The sequence below is a fragment of the Cavia porcellus genome, unplaced genomic scaffold (genome assembly GCF_034190915.1).
Source record: "Cavia porcellus strain 051 isolate PalLab524CR breed Dunkin Hartley unplaced genomic scaffold, mCavPor4.1 scaffold_9, whole genome shotgun sequence".
Classification (NCBI taxonomy): Eukaryota; Metazoa; Chordata; class Mammalia; order Rodentia; family Caviidae; genus Cavia; species Cavia porcellus.
In genome coordinates, this window is record NW_026947492.1 from 61,377,460 (window position 1) to 61,396,705 (window position 19,246).

The following is a 19,246-nucleotide window of genomic DNA, read 5'->3' on the forward strand; positions in this document are numbered from 1 at the left end:
GCTATCATGAACAAGCACACCTGACAAGATATCCAAGTGGACAGGCAGAAATGGCCAGAAGAAATCTTTAGCTTTTTGGTGTTATAGACATTGCTCAAGATGTGCTCAAAGACAAGAATCCTCTTTGTAGATAAGTACATACAGGTAGGCACAAAAAGTGTGCAGACAGCCTGGCATGGTGGTGCATGCCTATAATCTTAGCACTCAGGAGGCTGAGGCAGGAGTATCACCATGACCTTGAGGCTAGCCTGGGTTACAAAGCAAGTTCCAGGCCAGCAAGAACTACATAAAGGGACTCTGTCTCCAAAAAAAAAATGTGCACCAGAACAGACAGACCCCAGCCTCTCCTTGTGAGTCAGTGCCATTCACAGACCAAGAGAGGGAGAACAAAGCCACACTAGCAAGCAAACTCTGGGAACCAGCACCATGTGCAGACCACTGTGGGACTGGAGGAGAAAGACTACAGTCCCTTCCAGTACACAGGCTGACAAACAAGAAGTACCAAACCCCACAACCCCACCCCAATCCCATAAACCACTGTAAGTGACAGACTTATCTGGAGAAACACAGGCTGTGATGATAGTTATGGAGGTGAAATGCAATTGGGTGCCTGTGGTGCTTTGGTGTTTCACTAACATTGCAGGTCTATGGTCAGTGGTCTGATCATAGGTTCAGAGGACAGTGTCAGGTAGTATGACATCTAAGGAGGATTTCCTTCTGAGGGTTGCGGCCGTTGTTAATTCCCTGTGGTCTTGTTTTGGAAGTCCTATATCATTTCCATTGTTTTATTGGGTTGGGTTTTATTCTCTTTTGTTTTGTTTGATTATGTGAAATTCAATGGCAGGAGCAACTATTTCAAAGACAGCAAGATATATCATGGTAGCAATTTTGGATTTACTATAGGCTTGTTTTGAAGTCCTTTACTGCATTCATTGTTTTGTTTTTATTGTTTCTATTCTGTTCTGTTGTGTTTGATTTTTACTATGTCCAAAGCCAGCTGCAGGTATTTTGAAGACATCAAGAGGCATTGTGGTAACTATTGTTTTGTTTTGTTTTTGTCTTTTTCGTTTTTATCGGTACCAGGGATCGAACTCACGACTGTCTGCTTGCAAGACAGGTGCTTATGCCGCTGAGCTAAATCCCCAGCCCCAACTATTGTTGATTTTGTAATGTTTTAAAGTCCTGTATCTTTTACACTGGTATTTTAGGGGGGGGTGGTTTTATTCTGCTTTATCCTCTTTAAAATAAAAAAAAGAGGGGCTGGGGATTTAGCTCAGCGGCATAAATGCCTGCCTTGCAAGCAGGCAGTCGTGAGTTCGATCCCAGGTACCGATAAAAAGGAAAAAGACAAAAAAAAAGTAAACATGCTATCTCATTGAGACTTTCTTTTTGTATAGGGGATCAAACTCATAACCTTGTGCTAACCAGGCAGGTGCTATGCCACTGAGCTTTATCTCCAGCTCCTCAATGCGATCTTAACATCACTCAAGGACCTCATGCTAACCTAACAACTTCTCATGGGGAGGGACACATATGTCCTAGTTTTCCTTACAGGTACATTATATAGCATTAAAGTTTGGTTTTGTAGATAAATGATTAGAAAAGTAAATGAATGATAATCATTGCTACCATTTATTAAGCACTGATATCTATTTTGTTGGTTACCTACCCTGTCTCTAAATCATAATACCCTTACAAGATAAACAGTATAACTTCCATTTTGCAGTGGAGAAAACTAAGGTTAAGTAATTTACCCTAAGTCACACAGCTATTATCAAACCTACAGATTGTGGATTTCTGTTACTCCAAAATCCATTTCTCCTCTTTTCTATACTTTCTCTTACATAAATGAAATGAAGGTACTTAATAAATCAGGAGAAGAAACATCAAACTTAGAAAACTCAAAACAAAACAAAAAAAACCCCAGAAAACTCAAGAGAGAATGTGAGGTTATAATATTGGGAAGAATATGGATAGACGGAAGGGCAAAGTCTACAGAGAGTCTGAAAAAGCACAATTAAATCACATACTTTGTAAAGAATGCATGTAATATGCTTACCATACTATTGACTAGCATGAAAGCAGGGAAATGGGAGACCCTGGAGGGCTCAGGCTGGCTTCCCCCATCACTGACCACATATCTCTATTATAATGCATGAGTCAAAGTTCCCTCCGAGCCCAAGATATATTAACCATAACAAATAACAAAAATCAGGCTGAAAAGGATATACTTTAAGAAAATACACACACACACACACACACACACACACACACATATATGTTTAATGGTACTGGAGATAGAATTCTGGGACATTTTACCACTACTGAGCTACATTCCCAGCTCTTGTTTTATTTTGAAACAGGGTATCAGTAATTTGCCCTGGGTGGGACTTGAACCTACAATCCTACTGTCCCAACTTCCCAGTACCGGACTATATTTTTAGATGGGTCACTTCATATAAAAATGCCATTTGGTGTGAAGAAAGATATAGACAAGACTCGCTTTCACTCATTTTAATTTTTCAAGTTTCTGATTCTCTATAATAGCTAATGATTTAATTATCTAAAAGCCAGGCTTAAATGGTTGACAACTTTCTGGAAGATGTTCAAATAGTATTGTGAAATCTTCCTTTTAACACTGGGAAATGTGCTTCTTCTCCTTTGCAAGGCTCGGCATTATTTATCAGAACAAAAGTAATCTATTTTGAGACAATCCACAAATACTCCCTCCCCCTAATCAGCAGATGAAGAGAAACTAGGGTTCTGCACTGGAAGAGGGCAATAACTCCAGTGAATGAATAAATGAGGACACAGTTACCATAGTAGTTACAAAAATACTTGTTCCATGAACTCTGGAGCCAGAAACAAAGGAAGAACTCAACAACTACCAAAGAACCAAAATCATGGGGCAAAATCTATAGTATATGAGAGATCTTGAAACACGAAAGCCCGGGACAAGTCATGACTGCAGTGGTTCAGAAACCTTTAAGGCAAGCAAATGGTTGCTATTTTATGAATATTAATATGTTTGTCATTAAAAGTACCATCTACTAAATATACATCCCTTGTGCTATTTTACTCACACAATTTAAATTAATCTCTATACCAGTCTTCTAATAGAAGCATTATTAAGATAACTGCTTGGGGTTTTTGTTTGTTTGGGGGTTTTATTTGGGCTTTGATTTTTTTTTTTTTTTTGGTTTTTTATTCAGTACTGGAGATTAACCCAGAGCTTTCACACAGTGCTACATGCCCAGTCTACCCCATTCTAGCCCCTCTCTTTTAAATTTTGAATAGGAAAGCCAGGCATGGTGGCACATGCCTGTAATCTCAGCACTTGGGAGGCTGAGGCAGGAGAATTATTGTGAGTTTGGGACCAGCCTGGTCTATAACTGAGCTCAAGGCCAGGCTGAACTGCATAGTGAGGCCCTACCTCAAAAAGACAAAAAAGAAAAAAAATCTTTTGAAACAGGGTCTTTGCTAAATAGCCCAAACTGGGCTTGAGCTTGTGATCCTCCTGCTGGGATTATAGGCAGTACCATCATAACCAGCTTGCCTCTATTTTTTGAAAGAAAAAAACATAGATTTATGGGACTGGGGATTTAGCTCAGCGGCATAAGCACCTGCCTTGCAAGCAGGCGGTTGTGAGTTTGATCCCCGGTACCGAGAAAAAGGAAGAAAAAAAAAAAAAAAAAACATAGATTTATATAAATTGCCTAAAATTAGCAGGATATGATGATACGTGCCTATAATCCTAGCACAAGACCAGAGGATTGCATAGTGAGTTCAAAGCCAGCCTGAACTACATAGTAAGACCCTGTCTCAAAACAAACAAACAAACAAATAAATAGCCTAAAGTTAGGGTGTGAAAGATTGAAGGTTTGCCTGAATTCAAAGCCTGTTTTCCATTCTGTCATAGTACCTTTTGTTTTTTGGCAAGATGGGGGAGGAGGCCTGGGATGGGGAATCAACTTAGCATCTCACACCTGCCAAGCAGGTGCTGTGCCACTGAACTAAATCCTTGCCCCACCCCTTTTTTTTAATCGGTACCAGTGATCGAACTCACGACCGCCTGCTTGCAAGGCAGGTGCTTATGCCGCTGAGCTAAATCCCCAGCCTCCTTTGCTTTGTTTTTTAATGGTAGCAACGTTTTATTAAAGGTAGGAAAAGAAGCAGGTTCTGCAGGACAGGTGTGGCCAAGTGAAAGCAGGAAAAGAATACATCTGACAGTATGACCACCACACAAGAGAGATCACACTGTTACACTACTTAAAATAGTGATGTCTCAGTTACTTTTTCATCATTGGAAAAATCCAAAAGCCACAAGTTAAAGGAGGAAAAACTTATTTTAGCTCATAGTTTATAGAGGTTCCAGGCTACAGTTGAATGGCCTCCAGGGCAAGGTGGCATGGCAGAAGAGCATTTCAGAGGACAAACAGCCCATGGCAGGACAGGCAGGAAGCAGCCTTCTATCTTTCCTTCTGAATACCATCCAAGCCACAAGTTATTGGTTGGTGCCATCCACAGCCAGGGTGAGGCTTACCATTATCATTAACCCAGAACTAGGCTAAACTGATCAGTGGACTAATCCAATTAGATCCAGCAACCTTCAAAAAGCCTCACCTATGAGCATGTGTCGCTCATGAGAGTACATCTAGAGATAAGTCACTGCAAGTGATATCAACTTACACTAGTAAAATTCAAATGGCAATAATAATGGCCTCAATGTCCTATCTGTTAGGTCTGAGAAGGGGAGGATGGAGAAGGAAGGAAGGTAGGAAGGAAGGAGTGGAGAAGGAATGGGAATCCCTCCTTCCTCTTCCTCTTCTCAGACCTAACACTATCATTTTTTGAGAATCAACCATATGCCAAACATCCTCTCCTTTAACTCCTAAAACCATTCTGTAAAGTAGATATTTCTACCCTCATTTATAGTTAGGAATATAAACTCAGAAAGGTAAATTAATATGCTTATGCACACTACCCAAAGCTATATAGGTGAAAAGTGGTGGTGTTCTAGCTAAGAGCAAAATTGAGGTTCTTTCCTCTAGCATATATTCCTATTGCAAAGCAACACAGCGCATCACAACAAGACAATAGGACATCAACAGTAGCTACCATAATGTCTTCTTTCTTCAAAATAGTTTAGCATACCTTCACACACAATAATATCAAACATAACAAAGTAGTATAAAACCATTCAGAAGAATGAAAGCATTACAGGACTTCCCCAAAAATTAAAAGCATCATATTACAGCGATATATGCAAACCCATGTTTACAGTGGCACAATTTATAACAGCTAAATCTTGGAAACAGCCCAAATGCCCATCAACCAATGAATGAATAAAGATGTGGTTTTTGTTTGTTTGTTTTTATTTTTTATACAATGAAGTACTACTATTCCTCAAAGAAGGATAATCTTGAGACATTTCTAGCTTGAATGCACCTTGAGACCATACTCTTAAGTGAAATAAATGGGTCACACATGTGTGAATATTGCATTGTTTCTCTTGTGTTAGAAACTGAGAGTATTAATAAAGAAAAAATGTATAATAGATATTGGGAAAGGGGAAGCAAATATCCAAATGAGAAGAGGAACAAAGGAAGGGGGAAGAGGAAAAGGAAAGAAAAAAAGGACAAGAAAAAAATGAAAACAAAGCTTTCGTAAATAAAGAAGTGACGAGGTATTGAAGGGAGCGGAGGGAAGCAGGAAAAAAAGAAATAAGGTATATTATATACAGGTAGAAACTCTCTATGATGAATGTTATCATTATGTATCTCTAAAACATACCAATAAAACTTTAAACATACACACACAAACGCACAAAACCCACCAAAAAAAAAGGTGACATGCCTATAATCCTTCAGGGATTATAAGTTTAAGAATCACAAATTTAAGGCTAGACTGAGACATACATCGAATTCAAGTCCAGCCTGTATTAAATAGTGAGACCTCATCTCAAAAAACAAAACAAACAAAAAATCCAAGAGCTTCAAATTCTTCTCACTGGCCTCAGTCAGTGCCTCTCATTACCTTTCTCACACACTGGGTAAACAATGTGTCCTGTGCATAATGATTCACATGCAATTTAAAAACTTCTCTGGTCCAGAGCTGGAACATCTATTGACACCTCCAATTATCTGAAAGTTCTCACACCTGGAAAACCCAAAGCAATCTCCCCATAACTTTACAGTTTTTTTTTGTTGTTGTTGTTTTGGCTTTGGTTTTTGGTTTTTTGAGACAGGGTCTTGCTATGTAGCCCAGGCTGGTTTTGAACTCATTATGTATCCTAGGCTGGCCTCCAACTCTTGGCAAATACTTCTGTGTCAGCCTCCCAAGTGCAGGGATTATAGGCATGTGCCACCACATCCAGTTTAGCTCCATAGTTTGAACCTACAGTATTTCCCCACTCTTGTGTGACAGAATAAATTCAGTTATTTTTTACAGGAGTCCCTCAAGTATTAGAAGGCAGTGATAATTACCTCCAGATTTTCTTTTTTTTTTTTTTTTTTAGATTTTCTTTTCTTAAACTCTTTCAAAAAATTGCTTTTGTTTCAATTTTTTTCTTTGGCTGTATTCTTCTGAACATGTTCATGTTGACTATCAAAGTCTGTCATTACATGGCTCCATGAGGCAGTTAGAAACATGTTTTATAATCACTGGGTCTGAGTTTCCTTGTCTGCTGTATCCACCAGGATTATCTCCTAATATTATAATCAAATTAAATGATACCTGTTTATTAACCAATGGAACATCAATATTCTTTTTGTTGTTGTTGTTGTTACCGGGGATTGAACTCGTGACTTCATGCTTGCCAAGAGCTAAATTTTTGGTCCTATATCAATATTGTTACTACTTGTATCATCATTCACATCTTAAAAAGTACTTATACATACTTATGCCATTCTCCACAATGTGTTCAAAAATTCTATGTGCTGGACATCAGCAGCATTTCCATAGATGGGAATCTGAAGAGCAGAGAAGTTAAATAACCTGTCCAACATTACACAGCTAGCAAGGACAGAACCCAAGTCTGAGAAAAAACACCTGGATTTCCTAATAAATGTAAAGCATTAGCTAATATTTCAAGACAGGGTGAGGCAAGGATAGTCACAAGATTGTGGCCAGGCACAGTGGTACATGTCTGTAATCCCAGCAGTCGGGAGGCTGAGGCAAGAGGAAATGTGAGTCCGAGGGCAGCCTGGCTACAGAGGGAATTCAAGGCCAGTCTGAACAATATAGTGAAACGCTGTCTTAGAAAAAAAATGAAAAGGAAAACGGTAATACTAGCTAGGAATTCAGAAAATAAATAGGCACTTGAACCACAGTGGTCAAAAAGTTTTATATAGAAAAGAGAGTACTCATCAACATGACCATCTTTTTTTTTTTTTTTTCTAACAGAAATCAAATTCACGGTCTCAGAGCAGGCGCTGAGCTATATCCCTGACCCAGCGTGACCAACTTTAATGCTAGAATTTTATAAACTTTCTGATTTGTTTTCTCTTTTCTTTGTATCAGATCCGGCCAAATTCTTAAAATTGGCTAAGGGGAGAGGAACTGGGGATTTAGCTCAGCGGTGCAAGTGCGAGGTTGTGAGTTCGATCCTTGGTACAAAAAAAAAAAATGGTTAAGGGGAAGGAGTGGGTTTCTTAAAGGATGGGGTGAGGCGTGATCCCTTTGAGAAATTCAACTCTAGAGACACTTGGGCAGCCCTAAGGTAAGAACAGGTAGATCAAAGTACAGCAAAGACCATGTGGACTTACACTTTTAGAATATACAGTCTCTATGATTAATGGCTAAAATAATATTTTAATATGCAGTACATAGTTATCCACGTGTGGTAGTGTACTAGGAGGCAGAAAGGTGACAAGCTCAAGGGGAACCTGGCAATTTAGACTGAGATTTTCAAAATTTAAGTAAATTTAAAAGGATTAGGAAGATAGCTTAGTGCAAAGGCGCTGGGTTCAATCTTCAGTACCACAATTAATATTTTAAAAATTGCTAAAAATCATTAGCAATAGCATAAAACTTTCTGAAAGAGTCCACTGAAATCTTACAAGGGAACAGGGGATTCCGGGCAAAGAATGCATTTAAGAACTGAAGTTCAGACGGTTCTGATAGTAGCTTAAGGATCACCAGGTAGCTTCATATCCCAACCAGATTACAAAACTAAAATTTCTTCCACGGGAAAAAAAAAATCCTGAATGATTATACAAAAATAAGATAACCTGCCAAAAGTCATACTTAGACAATGTCTTAGCGCCGCGATTTCCTGTGTAAAGCTCTTCCCTTTCCAGGCACCGGGCACAAACTACCACAAGTACAGGGGTGCGGCTGGGGTCGGAACTGGTTCTGAGGAGGCAGAGCATCCTTTTTTACTACGGGGCGCCGCACGGACTTCTGGGAAAGGTCTGTTCGCCCCAGTGTGTTTCATTCCCGGATGTCTGTGCGCCGCCACCTCCTTCCTATTTCCCCTGCTTCCCAGCAGGTATGGAATCTACATTACCTTTCCCAAGGTTCCGCTCATCTTTTGTCGCTGCAGTATCTAGCTGTGGAAACCGAAGATCTGCTCCAGCAGCTACTATTCCTGGGAGTCTGAAAACGCTGAACAGCCTGGGTCCAGGTCCGGTAACAATATACGACCGAGATTCATTCCAGTCCTGCAGCACCTTGGTTCCGGCAGCTTTTGAAACCACATTTGGAAAGACTCTACCCATCCCCCCATACACGCCATTCTCACATCTCAGGTGTCACCTTCAGTGTGAGGCAGAAGGAGGATCATAAATTCGAGCCCATCCCGGACAATTAAGCGATTTAGCAAGACCCTGTCTCAAAATAAATACGAAGGGATAGGGGTGTGGCTCCCGGTGCAATGCTCCCGGATTTATAAATAAGTAAGTGCAAAGTTCAATGACGTTTTTGTGCCACCATTGTGTTTTACACACAAATTTGATACCTCTTACTATGAATTATTTTTTACTATCATTTCCCTATATTTATGTTCTTGAAAGACTCAGATTCTGATTAATTTATTCCAGCGTTTGGCACAGGACACGGGAATCTGACTTCTAATTTCGATTTCTAAAGCTGTATGAATCTTTGTTTGCCATTAAATTGCCTCCTAATAACTGAAAATAACTACCTAATATTGTGAGATATACTAACAGGAGAATAGAAATAATTAGTATAATTTGTGTGCAAAGCCCTTTGGCAACACAGATGGCAGTACTGCTTGAAAAATGGGCATGTTACCTCTACTACTGGGTTTGTTTTGTTTGCTTGTTTGCTTTTTTTTTTTTTTCTTTTTTGAGACAGGGTCTCCCTATGCAGTTCAAGGAGGCCTTGAGCCCATTGTGTAGCCCAGGCTGGTCTTGAACTCACAACAATCTCCTGCTTCAGTCTCCCAAGTGCTGGGATTACAGACGTGCACTACCACTCCTGTTCCACTACTGGTTATCCTCAATAAAAACTATTGTGATTTTAGAAGCTATTTTTTTCCCATTTCTCTACCCTCTCTAAAAATGAATTTTTAAATTGGATTAAAAACCAACCTACCAAAGCGTAGGCATCATGAGGTCTTTTTAAATGTATGCTTTGCTTTAATCCGTAGCCCTGTGAGGCTGAGGATCCTTAAACCCATTTCACAATTAACAAGCAGAAAGATGGTATCTAGTAAACATGTCATTACCTAAGTGATGAGCTGTCTCATTTCAGTGCTTGTGCTCCTGTTCCATACAACTGGGACTGTAAGTTTGAAAAAGGGCAGGTCAAAGAGTTCTTTCCTTGTAAATACAATCTGGTAAGATACCATTTCCATCTTTTGTTGTTCATAAACACTGGGGAGTAGGAAAGAGAAAGGAACAAACAAAAAGACTTACTAAGCTTTCCAGAGGACACTGTCATATAGATATAACCAGAAATTCATGCATATGTGTAGTGTGACTGACTTTGCTTTTTTCTGAGACAAAATACCTGCCACCCAAAGTTAAAAGAAGAAAGGTTTACTTAGCTCACAGTTGTAGAGGTTTCAGTCTGTAATCAGTTAGCTCTAAGGCAGGGTGGCCTGGCATCATAGAGAAGAAACTGTTCATGGTGGACCTAAGTTAGCAAACCAAGCAAATAGGAGACCAGGGACAAGTCTCTTTATGTCACTTATATTTTATCAGGCTACCTGCCTTTAGGGCTGATAGCACTCACATCCTTAATCCAAGCACTGCACCATGAATCAGTCCCATCATACACACTGTAGATCCATCTACCTCTGAAAAGCCCCACTAATGATCAGATGAGCCTTTTAGGGGATACAAACACAAACCATAACATCCATCACTCTTAGCTACTGACATTTTGTATCCAGCCTCTAAAAACCAGGATCTTCTTTGGAGAAATCAAGACATCTCAACACAGGTCACATTTCAAGTCCAGCTTCCAAGAACAGGATGTACTTTATTCATCTTTTACATCTCTGGCATTTAGTCCAGGATGTGGCCCGTGGTAATATACATCTGGCAAACTGATTGAATATCTCCATCTTCTTTTTCTTTTTTTTTTTTTTTGTCTTTTTGTTTGTTTGTTTGTTTGTTTTTATGGGTACCAGGGATCGAACTCGCGACTGCCTGCTTGCAAGGCAGGCGCTTATGCCGCTGAGCTAAATCACCAGCCCCTCCACCTTCTTTTTCCACTTTCTCCTACCTATAACTCATCTCCCTTGTGATCTTTCTTTTTTATTTAATTTTTTTTTCTTTTTTTGAGGCAAGGTCTTACTCAGTAATTCAGGCTTGAATTCACTATGTAGCCCAGGCTGGCCTCCAACTTGAAGCAATCCTCTTGCCGCAGCCTCCCATCTGCAGAGATGACAGGCTTATGCAACTGTGCCTGACTTTTTAATTTTTTTATTAGTACATGTTTGCAATACATAATGATCACATTCATCAAGGGGAGTTGGTACGTGTACATAACATATTTTTATTCATTTCAATTCCCTTTCCCTTCCCCTTTTCCTTCCCTCTATCTTCTGCTATGACATTTCTTGTCTGCATCTTCAGAGATAGCATGGAAAAAACAGGAATGAGAGAACTCACATAAAATATGGTTTCAGACCCATTTCTGCATCTGTCACGTGTTGTGTGGTTTTGAAAAAGTTTTTTAAAATTTAATAAAAAAGACAACCTAGAAGAGATGAGTTATATAGGTAGGAGAAAGAGGAGGAAAAAAAGATAAATGAAAGTATTCAACCAGTTTACCAGATATATATTACCGTGGGCCAGATCCTGGACTAAATGCCAGAGATGCAAAGATGAATGAGGATACAAAGTGAGTTCAAGGCCAGTCTGAATTGCATAGCAACACCCTGTTTCAAAAAAAAAAAAAAAAAGATGAAGAAAATCCTGTCCTTGGAAGCTCACAGTCTTTTGAAGTAAAAGTAACGAGTGGTGACTTCAAGTCTGGCTAAAATGTAAACATGGAAGAAAAAACTGGTGAGAAAAGAAATTAGAGTCAAATTGTTAAATGCCTGGCCTTGGGGAAACTTTGATCCATCAGACCAGTGAAGGGTGAAACAGTGGAGGAGTGAACAGAACCAAAGAATCCAGCTGGAAGATTTACAGTAGTAATTTTAAAAGGAGGAGGACCTAATTTAAGGTACTGATGGAGATGGAAAGGAATCAAGGTGAGAGAAAGAAAAGGCTTTGGTGATCACTTAGATGAGAGCAGTAAAAGGTGTTCTGAGTGATGATCTGAAATGGGTGCTGAGCATCTTCAGCTAGGTGGGAGATAAGCCAGGTTCACATTCTCCCAGATGTGTTACCTGCTACTGCCTTCTCTTTACCATCAGGAAACTCCTTTGGCCATCAGCTGAGGGTACCACATCGTCTTAGGCTCGTCAAGCCCACTTGACCTATTGGGAAAGGATAGAAGGAAAAGACTGAAACATTTGCCTCCATCTACAAAAGACTACTTGAAGTCAGTCGGTGAGACCTAAATTCTATTCTGATTTTGCCCTTAATTATGAGGAAACACTGGCAGCAAGGTAGCTATGGTGGTAGAGCTAAGGAAAAGAGCCAATAGTAACTTTTTCTTTCCCAATCAGATTTTACTGGTACATTTTAGATACACATAATGATCATATTCATCATAGAGAAACCAAATAATTTATGACCTTTTCACTTTTAAAATGATTGGACAGCTGAGCGTGCAAATGAATGCCTGTAATCCCAGCCCTCGAGAGGCAGAGATAGGAGGAGTACCTTGAGTTTGAGGCTAGTAGGGGCTACATAGCAAGTTCAAGGCCAACCTGGACTACAGAGTGAGACCCTGTTTCAAACAAAACAAAACAAGATCAAACAAATCTCTCTCTCTCTCTCTTTCTGTCTTGGAGATTGAACGCACAGCCTTGCACTTGTCAGGCAGGCACTGTATTACTGAGCTATATCCCTGGATCTTTTTCCCTCTTCTATGTCATCCTATATGCTGCCATTAGAATGATATTTTCCTGCCTTTCTTTTTGAAACAGAACCTTACTGTGTATCCAAGGCTGACCGGGAAGTTGCAGTCGTCCTGCTTCAGCCTCCTGAAGTAATGGGCATGTACCACTATGCCTGGCAAATATGATCTGTCTGAACACAAATATGAGCACATCTGCCAAACTGTTTAGTGTCCCACCTCTTGCCTATTGCAGTCCTGCCCAACAATACCTTCTGCTGTGTATAGCCAGGCATAGCAGCACACAACTCTTATTCCCTGCACTCTGACAGGTGAGGAGGATTGAGTAATGTGAGATCCTGCCTCAGAATAAAAAAGGGCTGATGATGTAGCTTGGTGCAAAGGCCCTGATTTCAATCCCCAGAATCAAATAAATTAATAAATAAAAATTTAAAAATATTTTGGTAGATATATAAATGTTCTATACCATGTCTGTCCAATCACATATGGCTATTGAGCATTTGAAATATGACTACTGTGATTTAAGGACTATAATTTAATTTAATCTTCATTAATTTAAAAGTAAATATAATGGGGCATGATGGCACATGCTTGTAATCCCAGCACTCAGGACACTGAGACAGGAGGATCACTGGCCAGACTGAAGTGCATAGCAAAACCCTGACTCAAAAAGACCAAAAAAAGGGTAAATATAGTGGCTCCCTATTGTGGCTTATAGGATCAAGTCTAAACTCCTAAATATATATATCAAGTCCTTTATTCTTTAGCTCCTATTTACCTTTCTAGGCTCATTTCTCACCTTTTCCAAAACAAGTATTATTCCTCAGTCAGAATAAAATCCTGTAATTCTCCAATCATAACAAACTGTATCATATCTCTCTGCTTTTTTTCTCATCTCTCTGCTTTTTTTTTTTTTTTTTTTTTTTTTTTTTTTTTTTTTTTTTTTTTGTCTTTTTGAGACAGGGTCTCACTATGCAGTTCAGGCTGGCCTTGAGCTCACTTTGTACCAGGAGCCAGGCTGGTCTCGAACTCGAAATGATCCTCCTGCTTCAGCCTCCCAAGTGCTGGGATTAAAAGCATGAGCTACCATGCCTGGCTCCATCTCTCTGCTTTTATACCTACAATTTCCTCTGTTGAGATGGTATTTCTGTACTTATTCACCTAGAAAATGCCTGCTCCTTTTTCTAGATGTTTCTAGACGCAAGTCAAATGCTTCCTTTGTGACCGTTAATCATGGTACATCCACTTGACTAGAGTAAGTAATGCTTAGCAGATTAGTAAAGCACATTTCTTGGTGAGTCTGTGGATGATTGACACACAGGCCAGCACACTGAGGGTGGGGAGAGCCACCCAGTTGTAGGTGGCACTAACCAATAACCTCGCAGCCTGGATGGAGTTAAAAAGAGTCCCCATTTTTGAAGAGTGCAGTCTTTTTGAGGGGAAGCGTCCTATCCTGCCACTTCTTTTGGACACTGATCTCCAGTTTCTTCAGGCTTCTGACACAGACTCATGCCAGTGACTCCAGGGAGCTTCAGGCCTGTGACCTTGGACCAGTACTGGATCTGTGATCCCTCTTGTTCTGTACCTTTCATCTTCGTTTTGTTTGTTTTTATTTTTGTTTTTGAGACAGGGTCTCGCTGTGTAAATTCAGGCTGGCGGGCCTGGAGATTTAGCTTAGCAGTGCAAGTACCTGCCTGGCAAGTGCAAGGTCATGAGTTTGATCCTTGATCCTTTTTTGTTAAAAAATTAATTCAGGCTCGCCTTGAGCTCACTTTGTATCCCAGGCTGGTCTTGAACTCACAGCAACTATCCTGTCTCAAGCCTCCCTGAGTGCTGGAATTACAGGCATGTGTCACCACACCCAGTTCCTTTAATCTTTTTGGGTTGAGCAGCTCCGGGATCCTTCAGCTCTCTGGCATGCAGATGGCTGCTGAGGACTCTTCCACTTCTGACCTTGGAAGCCTACCTAATGTATCCCTTGCATAATTATATTACATTTTATATATTATATTATATTATATTATATAAATTATATATTTTCTAATGATTCTATTCCTGTAGAGAACCCTAACCGATGCACTTTACCTATATAGTTTATTCCAACCAATCCATAGGAATGGTGTGGTCCTTTCTCTGCACCCCAATACAAGGTAGTTTAACTTTTAGCCTATTTGTATATCTTCTTCATTAGCTTGCCAGTGTTTCTTTCTTTTTTTTTTTTTTTTTTTTTTTTTTGGTCTTTTTCGTTTTTATTGATACCAGGGATCGAACTCACAACTGCCTGCTTGCAAGGCAGGCCCTTATGCCGCTGCACTAAATCCCCAGTCCCCACACAAGTGAACTTTTAAAAGCTTTTTTAAAAATAAAACTGTTCCAGTCTTCAGCACAGCTACATCAGAGAAAGCCTTAGGGGACAAGAGAATAAAGGGAGGCCATTTAGAAGACTATGTTTGATCTCAAGTTAAAGTTCCTTTAAAGTAATAATTCTATGGCCACCTTAATAAAAAGTATCTCAAAAAAAAAAAGTATCCCAAAAAGCTCTTAAATGGCTTACACAAAAAATATAAATAAAGCTACCTCAGACTAAAAACTATGTTAGCTTCAGGAGGACTTTCCTGCTTTTTTTTTTTTTTTTTTTGGTATGCCCCATTACAAGGAAAATCACACTTAAAAGGAAAAAAAAATATATAAAAGCCTACAGGTTGAAGAGGGCAAAATACCTAGAAAAAGTCGGAAAGATATTGGGCTGGCTCCCCAATCTCTGCTGGGATTTTCTGTTTGTACAGGGCTGGGCAGAGTGAGTTGTGATAGCCTAACCCTGGAGAGAGCTGAAGCATGATGAAAGAGGCTGCAAGAGGCAGCTCAAGTAGGTAATGAAGTCACAGAAGCTTATAAGAGAGAGGATGCAAAGAAACACCAGGCCGCTAGGTATGCAACACAGGCAAGACTCTGCGGAAGCACCGCTTCTGCTCCGGTTGATCCAGCTAAGCCTCCAGCACAAGGGTACTGGAAGAGTCCCTGCTGCATAGAGGCCCTCTGGTGTAGAGACAGACGCTGGGGTATCCGACCCTCCAGGAGACGACTATATTCCTGCACTTCTTCCAGCCTTTTTATGTTGACCCACACTAAACCACCTGTTGTAGTTTACACATTACTCAAAGTAAGAAATTTTTCCTTACAGAAGAGGAGGAATCCTTTGTATTTCTGCTCCTTGAGGCCCAGATGGTACACACAAATGTACTGGAAAACAATATAACTATAATTCCACTATACATAGCAAACCACTCATAGCATATAGTGTAATTAATTTTCTTGTCTGCCAAACCAAGAAATGGGTGCAAATTTTAAAAAATCACAACATGAAGGCAATTTTTAAAATAAATTCCTCAGGCAATCATAACACTTGGACCTATTGAGATAGGAACTTGTGACCTTCAACACCTAAAATCTGATCTATTTCTTTACTTGAACACCTTTTCCTCTTTATGTAAATTGCCTGTGGTCCCCTTCATCACCTCACCTGAACTTCTGTGTATACCTTTTAATTTTTTTCCTTTTTGAGACAAGATCTTGCTTACATAGCAAGCTGGACTTGAGCTCACTGTATAGCACAGGTAGGCCACCAACTCATGGCAGCCCTGCTGCCTCAGCCTCTTGAGTGCTGAGATGACAGGAATGTGTCACCATGTCTGACAGATCTTCTAATTGATCCAACAGTTTTTAGTCTCTTTCCTATTCTGTTTTCAAAAACAGTTTTCCTAAAGCACATATCATGCAGATAATGATTTAAAAAGCAAAACAGCTGAGAATTTTAATGTGCACCCGTAATCCCAGCACTTGGGAGGCTGAGGCAGGACCCTGTCTCAAAAAGACAAAAAAAGCAAAACAAATTTCCGGGGCTGGGGATTTAGCTCATCTGCATAAACACCTGCCTGGCAATTGCAAGGTCGTGAATTCAATCCCCAGTACCAAAACAAACAAACAAACAAACAAAAAAAACAAATTTCCTTCACTGAGTACATATAGACTCCAATGTAACAATACACTTTTTTTTTTTTTTGAGACATGATTTCACTACGTAGTTCAGGCTGGCCTTGAACTCACAGCAATCCTCCTGCTTCAGCCTCCAAGTACTGGGATTACAGAAATGTGCTACCATGCTGGCAACAATACACTTCTTACCTAGATGTCATGATCTAGCTCCAGTTTACCATTCCAACCACTTCTATTTGTATACTCATTGCTCCTATGACACTGCCAGCTTTCTCTTCAACATATTTTCTTGTACCTCTGTTAGGGACTTTCTAATTTGTTTATCACTATTTGAAAATATCTTTTTCCCACACTACTAGAAACATGTTTCTTGATTTTAGGATCCTTGCCTGATTCAACTGTTTTTTGCTACATCTTTATAGTGCTTACGCATCATAGGTACCATGAAATCTTTGTGTTTGAACAGTGGGTTTCCTAAAAAATACTAAACCTTGGCCCCAACATTTGCTAATCAAAATAGAGCTGGTTGTTGCAAGCTACTTTTATTTTAGCCCATAAGAACTATTTTTTTTTCTTTTTAAAGAGTATCAACTGGGCATGAAAGTGGCACCTGTAATTCCAGCTCCTCTGGAGGCTGAAGCAAAAACATTCCAATTATGTGATCAACTCGAGTAACTTAGTAAGACCCTGTCTCAAAATTTAAAAAAAAAAGATGTAACTCAGTGATAGAGCACTTACCTAGCATGCATGAGGCCCTGGGTTTAATCTCTAGTAACACAAAATATAGGGAGGAGGTGTATGTGTGTGAAGAGATTGGAGAATATGGAAAAGTCAAAACAAAACTATGCCACCTAAAGACCACCAGTGTGTTAACATTTCATTATATTTTTCTTTCCTCATATCTTCTTTGTTTGATTTTTTAAGATGGGGTCTCTCCATTTGCCCAGACTGGTGTGGAACACGTGGGCTGAGCCATTCTTCCATGCCTCGGTCTCCCGAGCAGCTCCTACAGGCACAGTGCTGCTGCTGGCTCTTTTCCATGTCTCCTCAAAATAATTTTAATTTAATCTGAATACAGTTTTAGGGGAAGTTTTCTTCCTAGTATTTTATGACATGAGTTATTTCCTTGTTTATTAAAATGCACTGCAGAGCCAGCCAGTGGCACACACTTGTAATACCAGCACTGGGGAAACTGAAGCAGAAAGACTGTGATTTTTAAGATCAACCTGGGCTACAATAGCAAGATGCATCTAAAAAAAAAAAAAACTCACTGCAAATTTTCATTTTGTAGCCATATAATATGCCATTATAAAGATGTCATTGGGCTCTAAATTGTTTCTTTTGATTTAGTGGAGTTTAATAATTTCAAATTAAAGATTTGGTTCAATAAACTCACGTTGAGGATTTTGGTGCATTTTATTATTTTGCTATCTCTTTATTTCTCTGTATTTCTTGTCTTATCACACCTTATAAACAATGAACATAAATATATTTTTAAAATATATTTTAAATGTTCCAAAAAATTTTACTTCAAAGTGGATTTGGTGGCCTATCTATAATCTCAGCACTAATTTAATATCCTTAGGAAAGGTATATTTACCTAGGTTAAAAGTGGTTTGATTGAGCATTTAGAATTCATTCTTATTAAAGTTAATAGTACTCATGAGCCAGAAGTGGCACATACCTATAATCCTAGCATTCTTGGAGGCTGAGGTAGCAGGATTACAAATTCAAGTGTAGCCTAAGCAATTTAGTAATTTAACGAGAGACCTTGTCTCAAAATTTAAAGGCAGGAGGATCACTCTGAATTTGAGGCCAGGCTGGGTTCCACAGTGAGTTTAAGGCCAGTTTGAACTACTTAGGGAGACCCTGCCTCAAAAAAAAAAAAAAAAAAAAAAAAAAGTTAAATAGATAAGTAAATAAACTGAAAACTCTTTGCAAGTTTGCTAGCTTAAAATTTGTCCTTTTTCATTTTTTTCCTAGCCAATCAACATTTTCCCACCTAATGCCTACACAGTTGTCACTGTCTACTTCTTGACCCTAGCAGGGGGTCCTACCCATGGCCAAGAGGAGCAGGTTTTCTTCTTCCTCCTTTGCACAGTATAGAAGCCCTTCACCTCAACAAGCCACTACAAGCTCATCAATCCCAGTACTGGCACATGTGCTGTAGCATGGCTCTCCCAAGCAGTAAAAGGGCTGACCTAGAGAAAGGGTACAGTGGGGGCCATAGAGGCTCTGGGGACCTACGTGTGGAACTGTGGCCCGACCTGCCACCACTGGATGATTACTTATTGGTCAGACCAGGAGCTGCCTCAAAGCCTGGCTAGTGCCAGGAGAAGGAGGAGGAGGAGGGAGAGGGGGAGGGGGAAGAGGAGGGGGAGGAGGAGGAGGAGGAGGAGGAGCTGGTAAAGGGTAGAAATTGCACTGCTAAGGACAGGACATAGCCGGAAATAAAGTCAAGGAGAATGAGGGACAGAAGAGAAACATAAAATGTCTGAACTAAATAATCAAGTTTGATATAAGAGCAGAGCAGCACAGGTCCCTGTTGTTTTCATTTTTCATTGTTAATATAATTGAACTTTTCCCTATGCTTTTTTAAAAAATCCCACTATACTTCCTTTGTGAATTACCTGTCCATGTCCTTTTTCCATTTTTCCTTTGGATTCTTAATACTTTCATTCCTTATAATTTCAATCTCATATATACACTTGTTATTAGGAAGATGCTGGTTTAGGGTGAAAGAACACCATCCTGAGGCTTAGGAAATCTGGGATCACTCTCATCTACCTTTGTGACCTGGAGCAGGTCA

At 39.7% G+C, this 19,246-nt stretch overlaps 1 protein-coding gene and 1 long non-coding RNA gene across 3 annotated transcripts in view; one reads left to right on the plus strand and one right to left on the minus strand.

Annotated features, from left to right (window-relative positions):
* Mrpl48 (mitochondrial ribosomal protein L48) overlaps nucleotides 1-8,720 on the minus strand; it is a 58,355-nt gene extending 49,635 nt beyond the window's left edge. Inside the window, exon 1 of one of the 2 annotated variants that reach the window (XM_063256511.1) lies at nucleotides 8,510-8,720. In XM_063256511.1, coding sequence (XP_063112581.1) covers nucleotides 8,510-8,720 — 211 coding nt within the window. The remainder of the gene's footprint in view (nucleotides 1-8,509) is intronic. The other variant, XM_003463403.5, reaches the window with a different exon arrangement.
* Nucleotides 8,721-8,723: 3 nt separating this feature from the next.
* On the plus strand, nucleotides 8,724-18,805 carry LOC134477698 (uncharacterized). Its single transcript, XR_010049844.1, has 3 exons — nucleotides 8,724-8,897; nucleotides 11,837-11,972; nucleotides 18,421-18,805. It is a non-coding gene; the product is annotated as an uncharacterized LOC134477698 (long non-coding RNA).
* Nucleotides 18,806-19,246: the final 441 nt, after the last annotated feature.